Raw genomic sequence first — 20,266 nt, 5'->3', positions numbered from 1 at the left:
CACAGGTGTGAGATGATAGCTTATTGTAATTTTGATTTGCATTTCCCTAATGATAAGGCATAAGGAGGATATTTTCTTTTTTAAAATATATTTATTTATATATATTTTACATCTTGCCCATTTTTTTTTTTAAATGTTTGCTCCCTGCCCCCTCAGGCGTGGTCCCCATAGAATTTCCTTCACCAATGCACCCGTGCACCATCACCTCAGTCCCATGTGCTCCTCCCTCCCTCTCTCTGACTCCTCTCCCTCCCTCTACCATGCAGGATGTCTCTGGTTTATAATTGTCTGTTTGTTTTGTTTTGTTTTGCTGTGTTTTTTATTGTTATTATTTTGCTCAGTGAAATTAGTGAGAAGGAAAAAGAAAAAATATCAGATGGTTTCATTTATAGGAGAATGTAGAGAAACCAAATAAGACATCAGGGGGAAATTAATAACAATATCATCTATGTTAACTGTTCCTTGTCAGATGTGCGGTGTGCAAGTATTTTCTGTGTATATGTTTATTATTTTTTGTGTATGCGTTTGTTAGTTTTAGTTACAATTTCTTTAACTGTGCATGAGTTTTTTAGCTTGATATAGTCCTGATTGTTTATATTCTCTTTTGCTTTCTTTGCTCCTGGAGATGAATCCACAAAAGCATCTGTAAAGCCTATGTCATGAATAATGTTGTCTGTTTTTTTCTATGTATTTTATGGTTTTAGGTCCTATACCAAGATCTTTTATACATGTTGAATTGATGTTTTTGTATGGTGTGAGATAGTGATCTGGTCTCATTCTTTTGCATGTGGCTGTCCAGATATCCCAATGCCACTTATTGAAGAGGCTTTCCTTGTTCTAGTCTATATTCTTGGCTCATTTTTCATAGATAAAATGCCCATGTAGGTCTGTGTTTATTTCTTGGCTCCCAATAATGATATCTTTACTTCTTCTTTTCCAAATTAAGATTCTTTTTATATCCTTCTCTTGCTTAATTGCTCTAGCTGGGGCTTCTAGTAATATGTTGAAAAGCAGTGAAGAAAGTGGACATCCTTGTCTTGTAATGGGTCTTAATGGGAAAGCTTACGTATATTTTGAATTTGGGATGATGTCAGATGTAGGATTTTCATATTACGCTTATATTTCTTTTCTTTACTCTCATTTTTCCGAACGTTTCATCATATGTTAATGTATTTTATCAAATTCTTTCATGGCATCTACTGATATTATCATGTAGTTTTTAATGTTTATTTTTATTGATGTAGTGAATTATCTTAATTGATTTTCAGATGTTTAAACACACGTGTGTTCCTAGAATAAATCCCACCTAGCACGGTTTATAATCCTTTTAATGTGTTGTTGGATTTGGTTTGCTAAGATTTTTTTTTAAAGATTTAATTTTTATTTATTTATTTATACAAGCATTGGGTACAGTCAGAAGTGCCAAGGGTGACAGAATTCACCAGAGTCACAGCGGAGAGCAGAGCAGGCAGAATGACGAAGCCCACTGCTGAGGGGAGCAGCAGGCGGCAGGAGAGGTCTGCGCGCCATTTGGGACCCGCTTCCAGTGGCAGGGGAGGAGCCAGGGATCGAAAAGGCGCTGCAGAGGCTGCGGGCAGCTTCGCAACCCAGCGCTCAACCACTGCGCCACAGGGGAGGCCCTGGTTTCCTAAGATTTTATTATGGATTGCCACATCTATATTCATTAAGGGAGTTGGTCTGTGATATTCTTTTTTTTGTGTGTTGTCTTTATGTAGTTTCAGAATTAGAGAAATGTTGTCCTCATGAAATATATTTGCAAGTATCTTTTTGAATTTTTTGAAAGCTTTGAGCAGGATGGGGATTAGATTGTCTTTGAAGGTTTGTTAGCACTTGCTCATGAAGCCATCACGTCCAGGACATTTAGATTTTTGGGAGAGTTTCTATTACTATTTCAATTCCCTTACTTGCAATTGGTCTGTTCAGGTTTTCAATTTCTTTCCTATTTCATTTCAGATGATTGTATACTGCTAAGAATCTTCTCATCTCTTCTAGGCTATTAAGCTTATTATTGTATATATGTTCATAGTAATCTTGTATTAGCCTCTGAATTTCTGCAGCATCTGTTGTAACTTTTTTCATTTCTTATTCTATTATTTTAGATTACTCCCTTATTTTCTTAGTGAGCCTAACTAGAAGATTTTTTATTTTGTTAATTTTATTTCAAATAACCAACTTTTGATTTAATTAATCTTTTGTACTATATTTTAATTTTTGTACTATATTTTAATTTTTATTGCATTTATTTCTGCTCTAATTTTCATTATTTCCTTTCTTCTGTAGTTTTTTTTTTTCTATTTCCTTTAGGTAGGCAAACAGGTTATTGATTGAGTTCTTTGCTGTTTCTTGATATGTACCTGCATTAGGATTCACTGCTCTCTTGGCACTGCTTTTGCCCTATCCCATAACTTTTCAAAAGTTGTGTCCTTATTGTTATATGTCTAGAGTTATATTTGTTTTATTTCATCTTTAATATCTTCATTAAATCAGTAGTCTTTCAGTACTGTGATCTTCAATTTCCACATGATGGCAGTATTTTTTTCCTGTTGTTGATTTCTAGTTTGACACATTTATAATCCCAAAATATGTTGGTTGTATTTCAGTTTTCCTGAATCTGTTGATACTTATCTTGTGACCCAATATTTTTTCATCTTGGATAATGTCCCATGTGCACTTGAGAATAATTGGGTTATTATCCCCAAAAGAGTATAAATTATATGTGTTGCCAATTTGAGAGCACATTCTGGGTGGAGATGGACTACGTCGCTTGTGGCTGCAAACTATAGCAGAGAATTCTGCCTTAGGGTTCATGTGTGAAGGCAGTGTTCCACGAACATGCTGAGCATCTGCCCATACAACTGCCAGTCCCTAGATGAATGACCAATACTAAACATTATCAGTTGTCAGGTGGCACAATAGCAGAGTTGGAGAAAGGTGGCATTATGTATGCTCCCACAGCCCCTACAATTTGCCCATGGGCCCGGTGAAGAAGCCTGATGGCTTTTGACATGTGATGGTAGATCATCATGAGTTGAATAAAGTGGCCCGCCCTTTCATACACCAATGCTTTAAGTGGAGACTTGATGGATCTTCTAAGCCATGAGCTAGGCACAAATCACTTTATAGCTGATCTGGCTAACACTTTATTTCCATTGCTATAGCATCAGAGTCAAGACCAGCTTGACTTCACGTGGAAAAGCTGACAGTGGACATTTACTGTATTTCTTCAGGGGTACTTGCATAGCCCTACTCTGTGCTATGGGCTGGTGGCAGCTGAATTCGTCCAGTGGGAGAAACCATCCTCAGTGTGTTTGTACCACTATATTGATAACATTTTGTTGACCAACTTTCTTGCAGATTTGGAGAAGGCTTTACTACTCCTACTGACACACAGGGGCCTGGATTGTCTGTCAAGTTCTTGGGGGTGTTTGGTTGGGTAAGACAAAAGATATCTCTGATGCTGTTATAAATAAGGATAAGGTGCAAACTTACCCCAACTCTAACCACAGCGAAGCATTTGCAAACTTTTCTGGGCCTCCTTGGTTATTGGAGAGCATTTATACCTCACATAGCCCAGCACCTACAGCCTCTATATGAGTTGATACATAAAGTGGCCAGATGGGATTGGCCTGCTGAGGCAGACACAGCATTTGCTGCAGCCAAAGGGATTATAAAAGCCCCTCAGGCCTTGGAGGTTTTTGACCCAGTCTATCCCTGTGAGCTAGAAATACATGTCACTCAGGAAAGGTTTGGGTGGATACCTGGACAGAAATCAGAACATCTAAGATAGTCCATTGTGTTTCGATTCCTACTCTGGAAAGTGCCGGAGACTAGACTGAATATCAGCTAGCTGTGGTATTGATATAGGGCAGCAAGGGGCACTAAAACTGATAAAGGGAAGAGCCCAAATAGTTTTCTGGTCAGTCTGAGTTCTTCCCCCATGTGTACAATTCCAAGACTACTCAGGCTCAGGGAACAACAACAAAGGGATTTATTTAACAAACCAGGGAAAAACAAATTGTTACTGAGAACATAAATGGTTGTTTACCTCACCCAAAGCAGTGTCCAGTGCTTAAATCCTAAACAAAAGCATCTGAGATGGCATCTTCCTGCTACTGAGGATGTGGAGCTCCTCTCCCAAACAATAGGCCACATGTCCAAGATGGTGTCTTCCTGCCTCTGCTGACCTGGAGCATATGGCAGCCAGACTATAGGCCAGGCTCCAACTCACGAAGACAGCAGAAGATACAACAGGAGATGCTCCAGGGACAGCCAAGATGCCCCAGCACAACACTAGACAAGCAACACTCAAGACAGCAGCAGCAGCAGCTAAACAACCCAACAAACAGCCACAGCTCAGCGAGGCACCTGGCTCCAGGTCTCTGCCTTCCCTGCCAGGCAGTAACAGCAGCAAAACTGGGAACAGTTTTAGCTGCTCAGCTTCTTGCAAAGCCTCCAAACTTTTCTTCTCTGAGGTTGGCTGCTGGAAGCCTCTCCATGTCCTTTAGAGCCCCACAACAGCCTACTAGAAGATCAGCAGGGTGGGGTAGAAATCGCTGACTCCAGAACCTCTGAAGATCCTGAAAACTGAATCCAGAACACTGAATTATGGGACTGCTTTTGCAGTACCTTATATTTCTTATCAGTCTCTATCCCCACTGATACTTTTTAGCATTTTCCCTGGGGTTATCCATCCTCACCAGCACCCTCCTCCCAGGTACTCCACCAGTAAGTCTTGTTACAGGGTGTTCCAGAACTCATCTCTGGCCACCTTTTGCTTCTACAGGCCAGGTGTTGTGAGGGCAGGTGCCCCTGTCACACTGGAAGATTGACATCATTGGACCAGTATCCCACTCTGATGGACAGCAGTGTGCAGTCACCTGTGTGGACACAGCTACTGGTTAATTAGCAGCTTATCCTGCTCCACAAATCAACCACAAGGCAGTTTTGGCAGCACTGGCACACCTGTGTGCTTCATATGGAGGTCCATTGTTGGTGGAGAGAGACCAAGAAACCCATTTTACATGTGCCTGGGTGCAGCAGTGGGCCAAGGGCATTGGTGTTGAATGGAAATTCCACACACCCTACAATCCCAAGGCTCCAGGGTGTATAGAGTGCTGCAACAGCTTGCTGAAGCAAGGATAGATGATATGGCCCCCATTGCCATGCTGGCTGCATAGAGCTTTTGCCTGTGTAGAGCTTTTGCCTGTGTGACTTGCTACGGACACTAAACAAGAGCATCAGAATGCCTGTGGAGGCATTGCTGCATGGCACAGTTGTTCCCATCTAACTGCAGATACAGACTTTAGACATTCACTTAAAGCCTATGTTGGGGCGGCAGGGCAATATTTTATTGCCAGCTGTTGTGCAATCATCTCAGGACAGACAAAAAGAAAATGACAGACTTTGGCAGATTTTTGCAGGCTTTTAATTCTGAGACTGGAGGCCATATGCACAGCAGGCAGAGAGAGACTGAGACTGTGACTCCCAAGACTCAGACAGGCAAAACCACAATTGAACTCCCTATATGCTGTTAAGTGCCCATAGCCACACAACTGATAGATACATTGTTGCAAATGAAAGGCCCATCTGCCCTTCGCTTGATGTCCAAATGGTGGAAAATATAACATTTCAAGGTATGGGGTCTCTGTTATGTGAAGGTGAAAAATAGGCCTCTTTTAATTTACATTTGTCCAGTCACCACTGGGTTGGACCCAGGGCAAAACATGAATGGGTATGACCTTGGACAATAAAGGCTCCCTACATGCCTTTGGGTGACCCTAATAGCCCTTTGGAGATGCAGCCTGGAGGCTGACCTAAAAATAACACCCTGGGTAAATGGACAATGGCATCCTTGTTTATGTATTACCTACAGTGGGGTGTCATATCAGAGGCAATCCTACAATGAATATTTATGTTAACTTTGTGGCCTGTTATGAAGTTGCTTCTTTTGTTGCATGGCAAGCCCTCTGATGCCTCTTTGCTGCCAAGGCACCTATGGTACTCAGAACCTGATAGCCACTGTTGCCAGCTACAGTGTTATTTTCTTGCAAAAAATTGGCTTGTATACTGCCAGATGGAAGAGGTGTCCCATTACTGGTGCCAAGATATTTTTGTCTTTTTGTCTCTAGGTTTGTATGCCCTAACACCTTAGTTGTACCCTGTTTAATTCAGTTGCATTTGGTTGCAGTTTGTATTGTTTTTACAGATTAAAGGAATCCTACAGAGGTCTGTTGTGTAGATTGTACAGAGGAAAAAAAAATCCCTGATGGGGTGGAGTTAAAAGAAAATGAGTTATAATCAGGTTATTTTTCTCCTAATGTTTTTTTGTTTGTTTGTTTGTTTGTTTTTTTGGCAACATTGACACTATACTGCCTTTTTCTGGAACAAGAAATCGAGAATGGAGAATTTGTTAACTTCAGAGTGATCACCAAGATACGTACCAAGATGCATACATAAGACTCCTAAATACCTGATGACATCAAAGTTCCTGCAAGGAAATCATTGTCTATCCTTACCCTACCTGAAGATGCCTCAATCCCAACATTTATAAATCATCTCAAATGGTTTTCCTCAGAACTCCTGACTACACTAAAATTTGCTTCATTTTTAACCTTTATTCTTCCCTTTGTTTCCTTAGAAATTCTTTATTCTTGCTTGTCAGCAATTGGACACAAATGTTTAATTGGACTCTAAACTATCTAACACAGGTGCAATGGGTAAAAATCTAACTGACTGGAAGATTAAATTTAAACCTCCAAATGAAATGTAGGAAGGTGGTTGTAGGGTAATTTTCAGGCTTTTCTGCCCTCCCGCCATTAGCATTGCGGGCCTGATGGGGCACTTGTATTTGTTTCATTGTTATAAGTTATGTTGTTTACATCTGTGGGCCATGGCAGCAGTATTGAGATATTCACTGAGAGAAACAGGAGAGAGAAGGGGAGAAAGAAGTGAAGGGGAGAGAAGGGGAGAAAGAGTGAAGACTTGCCAGGGCCTTGGAGGCTTACCGGCTGTGTACCTGGTTGCTGCACGACATGTAAAAACTTGGTAAAAGCCTGAGAAAGCCACTGAGGTCTCCAGGACTCTCCTTTACCCGATCTGCTGTGATCATAAAAAACCTGCACTGTGTCCATCCTGCCACTACAGTGATCCGGAGTTAAAGATTCATATCACAGTAGCCAGTAAGAAAAACATTATCTGACAAATCCCTTTAAGTGTAGTATAGGTAAAATATGCAAGAGATATCCCAATGTTAGAAAGTACAACATTGGGGCCTCCCCTGGTGGCGCAGCGGTTGAGCGCTGGGTTGCGAAGCTGCCCGCAGCCTCTGAGGCGCCGGTTCGATCCCCGGCTGCTCCCAGGCCACAGGAGGAGGGTCCCACATGGCGCGCAGACCTCTCCTGCCGCCCGCTGCTCCCCTCAGCAGTGTACTTCAGTCCTTCTGCCTGTTCTGCTCCCCGCTCTGGCTCTGGTGAATTCTCTCACCCTCCCGCGCTTCTGACTGTACCCAGTGCTTGTATGAATAAATAAATATATCTTAAAAAAAAAAAAGAAAGTACAACATTGATCAAGAATGTGATAAGGTCTAGGGAGGGGGAGGAGATCGGGTGAGACACTAGCTGATATAGTAGCACATCTGCACACACATGTTGCTTATGGCCTGTCTTCTCTGAGTTAATTTCAAGCCCACAGACACATCTGGAGGCATGCCGGGACCCAGTGTTATCTGAAGACCAACCTCAGCACACTAGGATGAGCCTGAGTCAGGTGTCCAGGAGGGTGATAAGGAGTTCATGGGGCTGGACATCATAATCTCCTGGCAGCAGTGAAGGCCATCTTACTGCAGAACTCTCTTTGTTCAACTTACTATAAAAAGGCAGCTGGAAATGAAATATTAAGGTGGTTTCTTTAGGGTGTTAACCCCCCATCTTCCAGATTGCCAGCTATCTGATTAAAACACCCTTTAAAGATTCAATCCCTGTCTCTCCTTTATTGGCATTTGGTGGTGGCAGGTGGCCTGAACTCTGGTCTTCCAGTTACAAATGTAACTAGAATTAATTTTGACCAAAAGTTTAGACTTTTAAACATAAAGTAAAATTTTCTAGGTACTCAGTCACCTAAGATTTAATTTATTCTTTTCAAATAAGGGATACTTAACAATAAGGAATACTTAGCAATACTTCCAGTCTTTGCATCTCTTCAGAGCCTTCTTCAAAAAGAAACATTAGATCCTGAATTTCCTTCCTCTAGTATGACCATATTTTTAGATTATGATAATTTAAAACCAGAAGTCCCTCCTATTGATACAGGGCAACAAGAAACACTAAAACCTGCCAAGAACACTGTCTAATAGTTTACCAGTCACTGTCTGAGTTCTTCAAACTTAGTCACAATTGTACGACTAATTAGGCTCAGAGAACAAAAACAATGGGATTTATTTAACATACCAGGGAAAAACAAAGAGTTACTGAGGCCAAAATGGTCGTTTGTCTCACCCTAAGCAGTGTCCAGTGTTTTCAAGCCCCAAACAAAAGCATCTAAGATGGTGTTGTCCCACCACTGAGGACACAGAGCTCCTCTCCTGAGCAATAGGCCACGTGTCCAAGATGGCGTCTTCCTGCCTCTGCTGACCTGGAGCACACAGCAGCCAGACTATAGGCCAGGTTCCTACTCACAAAGACAACAGAAGACACAATACAAGATGATCTAGAGCTGCTGAGACACCCCAGCACAGCACCAGACAAACAACACTCAAAACAGAAACTGCAGTGGCTGAATGACCTGCCTAAGAGATACATTCATACAGCTCAGCGTAATGCCTGGTTCTGGGTCTTTGCCTGTTTTGCTGGCCATAACAGCAGGAAACTGGGGCACAGCTCTTGTATGCATGAATAAATCAATCTTTAAAAAAAAAAACTTATAAGGAAGGATTTGAAAGTAAGCAAACTTATTAATAATGCTTGCCTTGGAATGTTAATTTCACCTGAACTGGGGTCTTTTTAGCAGGAAGCTTTTATAATTATTTGCTTAGTGTTTCCCCTTTCATCTCCCCCCTTTGATGCCTTTATGAGTTATTATCTCTTAAGGCATCATCTTCCATGGTGTCAAGATCACTGTCAACTGGCCAGTCGAGGGAAGGAGCAACTGAAGTTTTATTTTTGATATCTAAGTAGATATGAATTTTGTAAGCATATTGAGTAGACAGGGGCCAAAGACAAGTGCCAAGAAGAATAACAGCAAGGGCCCTTTAAAGGGGGCCAGCCACAGGAGGCAAGGGGAATAGGAATCCCACCAGATCAACTGGTGCAGGGCATCCCATCTGTGATTGATTTGATCCTGGAGCTGGGTGAGTGTTTCCTGGATTACTCCAGATTTGTTTGCATAGAAGCAGCATTCTTCTTGTAAGTACAGACAGATACCTCCATAAGCAGCAATAAGGACATTGAGTCCTCACTGGTTTTGGAGTACCACAGCTGCCAAAGAATCAAGTTGTCATTGGAGGTCTAGGGCTGACTTTGTGAAAGCATCAAAATCTGACTTGAGGGCCTCCCCAGTGGTGCAGTGGGTTGAGTGCAGCCCTGTGAAGCTGTCTGCAGCTTCTGCAGCACGGGTTCAATTCCTGGCTGGCCAGGGAGAAAAACCACATAGCATGGCCACTGCTCCCCTCAGCAGTGTCTTCAGTTCATCTGCCTGTTCTCCCCACTCTGTCTCTGATGAATTATTTCACCCTCCCACACCTCTGACCTGTAGCCCTGTTTTTGTATAAATAAATAAATTAAAAAAAAATGACTTGAGTTGGCCACCTAGTTCATTATAACAGATCTGAGACACTCCCATTCCAGCTGCACCCATGGCTGCCCCAGATGTGGCTAGCAGACCACTACAAGTGGGATGGCCAGAGGAACTCTCTTTTCATGATGAAGGGCCTTCCATACTGTAAGTGCATCCCTCCCAGTCAAAACAGATTAGTTAGGTACCGGTTTAACAATGAAGCATTGCCATTTGTGTGGAATGACACATTGAGTGCAAGCCAGGTAGGTGTCATTTGTGGCACAGATCCTGGAGTTAGGAGCCAAAGGATTTGAGGCATTTCTCCACAGGGACACTGGACCTAAGATAAGACTTGAGGAGGAGTCAGGTGAAGTCTTTGGAGGGAACAAACTCGGGCTGAGTATGATCCCGTAGTACTGAACAAGACTGGGTTCCATACAGATCCAGCAATCTGAAGTGAGGGCCGCATTGGAGAGGTTGAGAGATAATTGTGGGGCTTTGATCATGCCTATTAACTGGGGCATAGATGTTTGTTGGAAAAGATCAAAGGATGCCCAAGATGGAGGAAGACCAGAGAGTTCCTTTGTTCCTCGTGGACCCACTGTCAGACTAGGTACGAATACTGACTTTACCATGAAGCTGACCATAGGGTGCCTAGGAAGATGCATCAAACCCAGCTGGAGAATGATACCCGTTGTCCACATATTAGAGTTTGAATTGTTGTTAGTAATGCACAGGGGCACACTCTTGTTGTCAGGACAGGTTTTATCAGGGTATACATATGTCAGGCTAATGGGAATATCTGTTTGGGGTTTTAGGGTCCAGTGGTAAGCAGCATTTGGGTGCTTGTTTAGCATTATTTTTGGCACAAGTTATACATTGGTCACTGACTGACCTGTAAAGCATTGGTAGGAGGCTAATGTAAAAATGTTTTTTTTTAAAGATTTATTCATTTATGCATACAAGAACTGGGGTACAGGCTAGAGGTGTAGGGGGTGAGAGGATTCACCAGAGAGAGAGTGGGGAACAGAACAGGCAGAAATTGACTGAAATACACTGCTGAGGAGAGCAGCGGGTGAGTCAGGAAAGGTCTGCTGCGCCATGTGGGTCACCTCCCTGGCCAGGGATTGAACTTGTGCTACAGGGACTGAAGATAGCTTCATAGTGCTGCATTTTAACACCTTGTAGCACCAGGAAGCTCCCTAAAAATGTTTTTGGATGAGCTTTTCTAGAGCCATTTTCCCAAGTTGTGTGTTCCGGTGATATTCTAGTACAAGCTGATTTCCAAGCACTGTGGGGATGAAAAGCCACCCATCAGGTAGTTTCCACCATACCCCCTTTACCTGGTGGGCACCTTCGGACCTTGCCCACAGAGTCTCTTTCTCCAAATAGAGGGTTATTGGGAGCTTAGAAAGTGGAGATGCATCCTCTGTGGTCACAGCTTCCCGGGGGCTCAAAGGGGAGAAAGTGACCACCAGAGAAGATGATGAGTTGGAAAGTGCTGGGGTCCTTATGCAAGCTGCCTGCTTGGCTGCCTTATCAGCCAGGTGATTGCCAGTTGCTATGAGATCAGTTCCCCTTTGGTGCCCCTGGCATTGCCTGATGGCTACTGAGCACAGATATCAAACAGCCTCTTAACAGCTGGATGATTTCAGTTGTTTTTAATTGCTTTGTCAGAGGAAGTGAGGAGCCCTCATTCTTTATAGATTGCTCCATGAATGTGGACTATAGCAAAAGCATAATGCGAATCTGAAAAGCTATTGACTGCCTGGTCTCTGCCAAGAGTCAGGGCACAAATCAAGACAGAGTTCCGCCCTCTATACCTACCATCCCGCTGGGAGAGCACCTGACTCCAAAACTCTCCAGAGGTAACCTGGAGAGTAACCTGCCTGCAGGTATTTTCCTTTAAGAAGCTGCTGCCTTCACAAAAGAGTATGAGATTGGGGCTGGCTAGAGGGTGATCTCTAAGGTCTGGTCAGCTAGGAAAAACTTCTTCCATAAGTACTGAGCAATCACAACTTGGGGTTCCGGCCTCAGTGGGCAGAAAGATAGCAGGGTTAATTGTGTGGATGGTTTCCAAGGCTACCCAAGGATTTTCACAGGGCAAGCCTTGATTTTGAGCCAAATGGAAATTGCAGAGAAATTAGTGCCCTTTTCCATTTATTTGGGAAATTACGGCATGTGAGCTTTAACACTGAGTTCCTGTCACAGGGTGAGTTTATCTCCTTCTTTGATAAGAAGAACAGTAGCAGCTACTGCTCTGAGACATGGGGGCATCCCACTGCCACTGGGTCTAAATGCCTGGACAGATATGCAATGGGGTGCTTGCCAGGCCCCATATTTTGTGTCAAGACTCCCAGAGATTTTTTTTTCCTTTTCATGTACAAAGAGATTAAACGGCTTGCTCAAGTCCTGTAATCCCAGTGTGGGGGCATGCCGCAATGCATCTTTTATGTGCTGTAAGGCAGCTTCTGCTGCTTCAGTCCAACAAAGAGTTTGTTTTCAGGTCCTTTTAAAAGTTCACAGAGTGGATTTGCTGAAGCTGTAAAACTTGGGATCCAGTTATGGCAAAAGCTGGCTGCTCCTAAGAATTCTTGGAGCCTTTTATACATGTTTGGTTGGGGTATTGAGGTGATGACCTGCTGCCTTTCAAACCCAACTTTCTCTTGCCTTTTGACAGGTAAACGCCCAGGTACTTTACATGTTGCTAGCAGATATGTGCCTTTTCCAGGAAACACAGTACCCTGAGCTTGTCAAGAATTGGAAGGCCCTTGTACTGGCTGAGCAATCTTCTTTAGTCTCCCCAGCTAGACAGAAGTCATCTACATACTAAAGTACCATACGAGTCTGCTCTCAGGGGAAGTGACAAGGTCTGCCTTCAAGGTTTCACTGAATAGCATGGGAGAATTTTTTAAAACTTGGGGAAGTCTTGTCCAGGTCATCTGCATCTGCCATCCTGATTCAGTCAGTCCACTCAAAAGCTAAACGTATACAGAAGAATGAATCTTTGAGGTCCACACAGGTGAACAATTGGGCTGATCCTGGGATCTGTCCAAGCAAGATGTACGGGTTTGGGACTGCTGGGTGAGGAGAGACAGTCACTTTATTAACTACACATAGGTCCTGAACTGCTCTGTAACCTCCGCCAGTCTTCTTTACAGGGAGAAGAGAAGTATGCCATGGGGATGGGCACTCTACCAAGATGCCAGTCTCGCTGAGTCATGCCAAGTGTTCCTGGATGTCTCTTCAGGCCTCCAATGGGAGCGGGTACTGGTGCTGTCTCTGTGACACAGCTCCAGGAAATAAATCCACAATAACAAGGGCCCAGTTAACAGCTAAGCCAGGAGAGTTATTTTCAGCCCACACATGAGGAAACTCATTGAAGAAGTCGGGACAACCTGGCGCTACAAACTTTGTATCATACAACCTCCACTCTTCCTCTTTTAGGGTAACAACAGTAAACATCAGAGCTACCTTCTACAGTGTGTTTTGCTGGGGATCTGGGTCAAGTCGGAGGGTGGCCTCCCCGGATGTCTCAAAAGTAATCTGGGCTCCCAGGTTGGTGAGGATGTCTCGCCCAAGAAGAGGAACTGGGCATTCTGGGACATAGAGGAACTTATGTCTAAGCATGTAGCCCCCTATCTCACACTGACAGGTCTGGCAAAATGGCTTTTGAACTACCCTTTTTCCCATAGCCCTGAGGATTGTTGCAGTTTTGTCAGATAATAGGGCCATGGGGTGGTTACCACAGAGTGTTCAGCTCCCATATCTGCCATGAAAGTCACAGATTGGCCCCCAATTTTGACACTGACCATGAATGGGCTCATGGGGGCCAAGGGACATTGAGCCTGGTCCCCATCAGTCTGAATCTCCAATCATCCCAAGGACACTGCCTTCTCGTGGTTCTTGCTGGTACTGGATGGGACCCCATGACTGGCTAGGGGCCTTCCTATGACTGCAACATTTGCATTTCCAATGTCCTTTGTTTTTGCAGTAAGCACACTCTGCCTTCTCTGACTGAAACGTACCCATGGGGGAAGGGCTTGGGCAACATCTAACCAGGAGTCTATGTATGGAAACTAATCTGGGTGCCCTGTCTTGTGAGAAACTGCATGCCAGACTTGTCCAACAGTGGGGATGCCTAGAATGCCCTCTGCAGGCCAGCCACACCAATCACCAGTCATTCAAGCTCATAGAATGTGTGAACTTTCCAGGACTGAGTTCAACACTGTAATCTCCTGAGAATCTCTTTTTGAAGCTTTTAAGCATCTTTTCAAGGACCATCGGTTTGCTCTGATTCCTTCCCACTGTGTTCAGTGTAGCAACGAGGGGAGCACACACAGATACTTGCCTGACCACACCCCTCTCGAGGCTTCACAGCCATATGACTTTGTCTATGGAACCACAGGGATAAGCCCAAACTATCTCTGTAGACACAGTTGTGGAGATTTTTCACACAGGCACCACTCAGACACTTATACACCAGAAGTTAAAGCAATCCCTCTCTTTTGGGGAGGTCACTGTGAGACCACTACGGCCTCCCAAGAGGTGATCAGTCTCTCCTTCTACCCATATGGATTAGGCCTGACTGGGAACCAGGATACTGGGACCTTACCTGGTCTGACTTTGGTGCCAAGTCCTGGCCTCACTCAGCCCTTTGAACTCTAGCCAACAACAGTGTTTCAGGGCCTGGGCAGGAGCAACTAAGTCAGAGGCTGCCAAAACCTTCAGCAGTGTACTTTCTCTTTTCCTGGCTCTTCTATCCATCCCCTGCCTCACGTCCTCCTATGCCAGTGGCTCAAAGGGCTAATTTGCTTGTTTGTCCTGGCCAATACACCAAATTTGTTGTGGGAATCTGGCAGTTCCTCCTCCTGATCTCCCACATGTATTCACGGTTTTTCTGGAAGGTTCTTTGGGCTCCTTTTCCCTGAATTGTGCAAAATTTAAATAAGGACTTTAGCCTCTCCCTGCCTGCTCTGACTGAATTATGCCCATGGGGGAAGGGCTTGGGCAATGTCTATTCCGGAATCTATGTATGGGAACTGATCTGGGTGCAAGGAAAGACAAGTGGTACTTCAGGAATGGTGAGGTATGGAAAGTTTTTTTTTTTCTTTTTTTTTTTAAGATTTATTTATTTATACAAGAACCAGGGTACAGGCCAGATGCACGGGAGGGTGAGAGGATTCACCAGAGACAGAGCGGGGAACAGAACAGGCAGACTGATGAAATACACTGCTGAGAGGAGCAGGGGGCATGACAGGAGAGGACTGCTGAGCCATGTGGGACCTCGCCTGCCGGCCGTGCTCGAACCGGTGCTGCAAAGGCTGTGGACAGCTTCACAGCACTGAGATCAACCGCCTGTGCCACCAGGGAGGCCTGTATAGAAAGTTTTTTTTTTCTTTTTTAACATTCTTATTTTAATTTTATATATATTTTTACATCATTTTTCATTTTTGCACAATCTATGCATTTTCATCTTGGTTATATTCCCCATACAATTCCCACCCTCCTTATTTTGACCCTACTTCCTCCTCCCCTTCCCACCCCCCATAGTGTGTCTCTAGTTTATAGTTGCTTGTTGATTTTGATTTTTACTTGCTGAAATTGCTGACCCTGTAATCACTAAGAGCCAATAAAATGCTGAAATCCAAATGCTGAAATTTTGAAAACTGAATGCTAAACAATGAATAATCCACAGCTGCTTCTGTAGTCCCTTATATTTCTTATCACTTTCCACACCAAAAATGCAATACCTTTAAGAATTTTCCAAGGGACCATCTATTCTCACCAGCAACCCCCCTTCAGAGGGTACCACCTGTAACAGTCTTTGGCTTCAGCCACTGGTTACACTATCAATAATAATTATATTCTTAATATCAATGACTCACTGTATTTAACTATATTAACTAAAATGAAACTTTTTAAAAGGTTTATTCATTTATGCATACAAGAACTGGGGTACAGGCCAGAGGTGCAGGAGTGAGAGTGTTACAGGGCAACCCCTATATGAAACAGGTTGTGTGACTGTGGTCCTCACCCATGTGCTTAAAAAAGGACTTATTAATGCTCAACTGCAGGCATGCACAAAAGGTTAATAAAAGGTTTATTTACAAAATAAGGGAAAATGAAGAAATGAATAACTCAGGGAGAAAAGGAGGGAGATAAATTCGCGAATGGGTCCTACCCATTCAGCTGACCTTGAATCCCAACGACCTGACCCACTGAGCACTAGTGAAAAGCCAAGAGCCTTGAGGCCAAGAGAGTGTCCCCAACAGACTTTGTCTCTCTCTCTCTCTCTCTTTCTCCCTCTCTCCCTCCCTCCTTCCCTACCTCCCTGTCTGCTTCTCATAGTGAATATCAATACTGCAGCCATAGCCCACAAGAGTAAACAACACAACTGAAAATAATAATTTAACAAAATGCAGGTGCCTGCCATCAAGCATGCACTCCTAATGGCAGCAGGGCAGAAAAGTCTTAAAATCATTTACCATACAATCTACCCCCTCAGGGTTCTCTGCTATACAGTCTACATATAAGTTATATACAATTTTCCCTTAGCAAGCATAAATACTGCAGCCATGGCCCACACAAAAAGAAAATTAGAATACAACTGAATACATAACAATGAAACAATACAACAGAACACAAATAAGTCCAGGCAAGACACCAACCAAATGGCAAAAGACAAGATTATTGGCACCAGCAGACAATCCACCACTTCTGCTGCCAAAGGCACTTGCTCATGCAAGGTGGGGGTGAAGTCCACAAAACCTGTACAGAGTTTGCTCAGGACATCCTTTCCCCCTAACAAGAGGATTTGCCAGAGACAGAGTGGGAAACAGAAGGGGTGGATTGACTGAAATACTCTACTGAGGGGAGCAGCAGGGAAACCAGGAGAGGTCTGCTGTGCCATGTGGGTTAGCTCCTTGGCTGGGGATTGAACTTATGCTATAATGGCTGTGGGTATCTTCATAATGCTGCAACTTACACCACCAGGGAGGCCCCTAAATTCTAACTTATGTTTACTCGCAATAGTTTTCACATAGCAAATGTCTGGCTGATTCCTGACTTTGAATTTAACTTTTCTTATCTAATAAAATCTTTGTCCATTCTTGAGATTTTTTTAATTTCACTAACATCACTATTTCCCATTTACCGAAACAAGGGAGGAGGAAAGAGTCATAGGAATTTGAATGGGAGAAGGGGTAGATCAGGTATTTGAAAAGTTATTCAAAGGACATAATTGAAGAACACTTTCCCAACTTGAAGAAGGAAATGAAAATAGAAATACAGGAAATTAAAGGATGTCAAATTAACAAAATGAAAGTAAAACTACAGCAAGACACATAGTGGTAAAGCATCCAAGATTCTAAGATAAAGAAAAAAAAAGAAAGAAGCTGACAAGGGAAGAAACAGATGACCTATAAAGAAAGCTGTTTAGGATAACATCAGACTTCTCTGTAGAAACACTATGGGCTATAAGAGAATGGAGTGGCATAGTAAAACAAACAAACAAACCACTCCAAAAAAGAAAACACCAGTGAAGACTACTTTATCCTACAAAACACTTTTTCTAATACGGGGGAAAATAAAGGCTTTCTCAAGCAAATACAATCATACAATCTTTAGGAATTCACAATAAATAAACCCCTACTCCACATAATATTACAAGAAGCCTTATGTTCTAAACCAAAAAAGAATGAATATGGTCAACTGAAGATGGAATTAAACAGAACCACAAAATGATGAACAAAATGACAATAACAGACTTCCATGTATCATCTTAAATTTTAATGTTAATTACACCAAATGTTAATGGACTGAACTCACCAATAAAAAGACAAAGAATAGTATGTTAGAATAGAAAAGAGAATATGACCTTCTGCTGCCTCCAGGAAACCCACCCAAGTTCCACAGATAAATATAGATTGAGTAAAGGGTTGGAAAACAATGCCATAAGCAAATTGCACCTGAAAGAAAGCAGGGACAGCCATACTTATATCAGATAAAACAGACTTCCAGCTAAAGTGATGTGACATAAATGAGCAATATATAATTATCAAAGGGACAATATATAGGAATACATAACACTCACCAATATATACTCTCAGAATGAGGGAGCCCCAAAATACATTAGAAAATCAGTATCATTTTTGTAAACAACCATGGAAAAAACTGTTTTTGTTAGGAGACTTACAACCTACTCTCACCACTAGACAAATCAATGAGATAGAATATAAAAGAGTACGAACTAGCCCAAAACAAAGATCTGGAACAAATACACCTAACAGATATTTATAGGACACTGCACCCCTAAAACACTGACTATTCATTTTTCTCAAGCACATATGGATCATTTCTCAGGATTGACCATATAATGGGTCACATAAAAAAACCTCAGTAAGTACATGAAGATAGAAACAATACCAAGTAGGACCTAGCCTGGCCCTTCATGAATGAAGGGACTCATGCAGGGGAAGGGCAAGAAGCACACAGGGAACTGGCCACCTTTGGGGCAAGGACCATAAGTCCACCCAGAGCATCAGAGTTCCCATAAAAACTGACAAGACTGTGCCCAGCCAGCACTAAGCTACTGAGACCCCAGTAGGAACACTCTGAGGGCATGCCAGTTGGCACCAATGGCACAGTGGTCCTGCATATAGAACAGACCCAACAGCAAACAATGAGGAGAATGAAAAATACAAATGGTCAAACAAGCCATCTGGGGAACAACACATGACAAGAAAAATAGCCTACAGAATCCAACAACACTGGCAGATAAAGAATTCAGTATAGTCATAATTAAAACACTTAAAAATAAAGAAAAGAAAAAGAATGATATGAGAAATATAAATAGCAAACTGAAGAATGGGAACAAATATTTAAATAATAGAGAAACTGCAGAATTTTAAAGTAAAATGAAGGAGATAAAAAATCTGAGAAAGGCCGTGAAAATAGAATAGGTGACATGGAAGAACAAATCAGTATCCTCAAAAATAAAGCTAAAGAGAGAACAAAAGTAAAGGAAAGAGAGGGACAAAGGAAGCAGAATGAAGAAACACTTTGAGATCTATCTGACACCATGAAGAAAGAAAATGTAAGAGTCATAAGAATTGCAGAAGGTGAAGAGACAAAGGAACTGAGAAACTATTCAAGGAAATAATGGAAGAGAACTACCCAAATGTGAAGAAGGAAATTAAAATAGACACTCAAGAAGCTAGAAAAACACCAAATTACCATAATTAAAGGAAAACTACAACAAAACACATCAGAATAAAGTTTTCAAGAGTCCAAGACAGGGCCTCCCCGGTGGCGCAGCGGTTGAGCGCTGGGTTGCGAAGCTGCCCGCGGCCTCTGCGGCGCCGGTTCGATCCCCGGCTGCTCCCCGGCCACCGGAGGAGGGTCCCACATGGCGTGCAGACTTCTCCTGCCGCCCGCTGCTCCCCTCAGCAGTGTACTTCGGTCCTTCTGCCTGCTCTGCTCCCTGCTCTGGCTCTGGTGAATTCTCTCACCCTCCCGCGCTTCTGACTGTACCCAGTGCATGTATAAACAAAACAAACAAACCAGCAAACAAATAAATAAAGCATGCCTCTATAAAAAAAAAAAAAAAAAGACATAAATAAATAAATAAACAAACAAATAAATAAATAAAATAAAGCTGATGAGGAGAAACAAACAACTTATAAAGCAAAATAAATTAGGCTGACGTCAGACTTCTCTGAAGAAACACGTGGCAAAGAAGAGAATGGACTAACATATTTAAAAAAAATCTCCAAGACAAAAAATGCCAGCCAAGAATACTTTATCCTCTGAGACTATTTTCCTACATGAGGGAAAAATTAAGAACCTTCTCTAACAAACAAAATCTTCAGAAATTTTCTTCTAATAAACCCTCTCTCCAAAAACTATTACAAGGAGCCTTAAAATCCAAAGCAAAAGAAGAATGAGCAGAAAGAACTGAACAAGGTAGTAAATAGACCATGAAACAATGAACATAATGGTAAGTACAGACTTCTATGAATCAATAGTCACCCTAAATGTAAATTGACTTGTCACTAATAAAATCACACAGAGTAGCAGGCTGCATTAGAAAACAGAACCCAAACTTCTCCGTCTCCTGCAAATACACCTAAGTGCCAAAGAAAAACCCAGATTAAAAGTAAATGGTTGTGTATGTACCACATCTTCTTGATCCATTCATCTATTTTTGGGCATTTGGATTATTTCCATAGCTTAGCTATTGTACATAGTGCTGCTATAAACACGGGAGGAGGGATCAGTGTCAAAATAAGGGGATGGGGGGTTATGAGGACTATATAACCAAGAGGAAAATGCATACATTGTGCAAAAATGAAAAATGATGTAAAAAATATATAAAATAAATAAATAAATGTCTGGAAAACAATTCTACAAACAAATGTCCCCCTAAAGAAGGCAGGGACAGCCATACCGATATCAGATAAAAGGCACTTTAAAC

General features: G+C 42.5%; 1 protein-coding gene across 3 annotated transcripts; it reads right to left on the bottom strand.

The window, feature by feature from the left end:
• Window positions 1–3,989: 3,989 nt before the first annotated feature.
• On the bottom strand, window positions 3,990–15,308 carry LOC129145904 (uncharacterized). 3 transcript variants are annotated; one of them, XR_008552069.1, is made up of 3 exons: window positions 14,405–15,308; window positions 7,757–8,685; window positions 3,990–4,605 (listed from the first exon to the last, which is right to left on the bottom strand). XR_008552069.1 is itself a non-coding variant. In XM_054695881.1 (2 exons), the coding sequence occupies exons 1-2, from the start codon at window positions 10,644–10,646 to the stop codon at window positions 4,552–4,554; spliced, it is 705 nt and encodes a 234-aa protein (XP_054551856.1). In that variant the 5' UTR covers window positions 10,647–11,515; the 3' UTR covers window positions 3,990–4,551. The 3 variants fall into 3 exon arrangements, 1 of the variants encoding a protein (XP_054551856.1); XR_008552070.1 differs by lacking the exon at window positions 3,990–4,605 and having other exon boundaries at window positions 7,871–7,898; window positions 8,514–8,685; XM_054695881.1 differs by lacking the exons at window positions 7,757–8,685; window positions 14,405–15,308 and adding an exon at window positions 9,996–11,515.
• Between the last annotated feature and the right edge of the window lie 4,958 nt (window positions 15,309–20,266).

The sequence above is a fragment of the Talpa occidentalis genome, unplaced genomic scaffold (assembly GCF_014898055.3).
Source record: "Talpa occidentalis isolate TD23 unplaced genomic scaffold, MPIMG_talOcc4v2.1 talOcc4.10, whole genome shotgun sequence".
Lineage (NCBI taxonomy): Eukaryota > Metazoa > Chordata > Mammalia > Eulipotyphla > Talpidae > Talpa > Talpa occidentalis.
The sequence above is the reverse complement of the archived record's forward strand: the minus strand, read 5'-3'. Positions and strand labels throughout refer to the sequence as shown.

What these genes read in the sequence shown, in the direction of transcription:
- LOC129145904 (XM_054695881.1), bottom strand. Translation starts at nt 10,646, where the DNA reads ATGCTAAACAAGCACCCAAATGCTGCTTACCACTGGACCCTAAAACCC. An exon ending in AATGCTTCATTGTTAAACCG is followed by an intron (nt 4,606 to 9,995) that starts GTACCTAACTAA and finishes TTCTGGATTCAG; the next exon opens with TTTTCAGGATCTTCAGAGGT.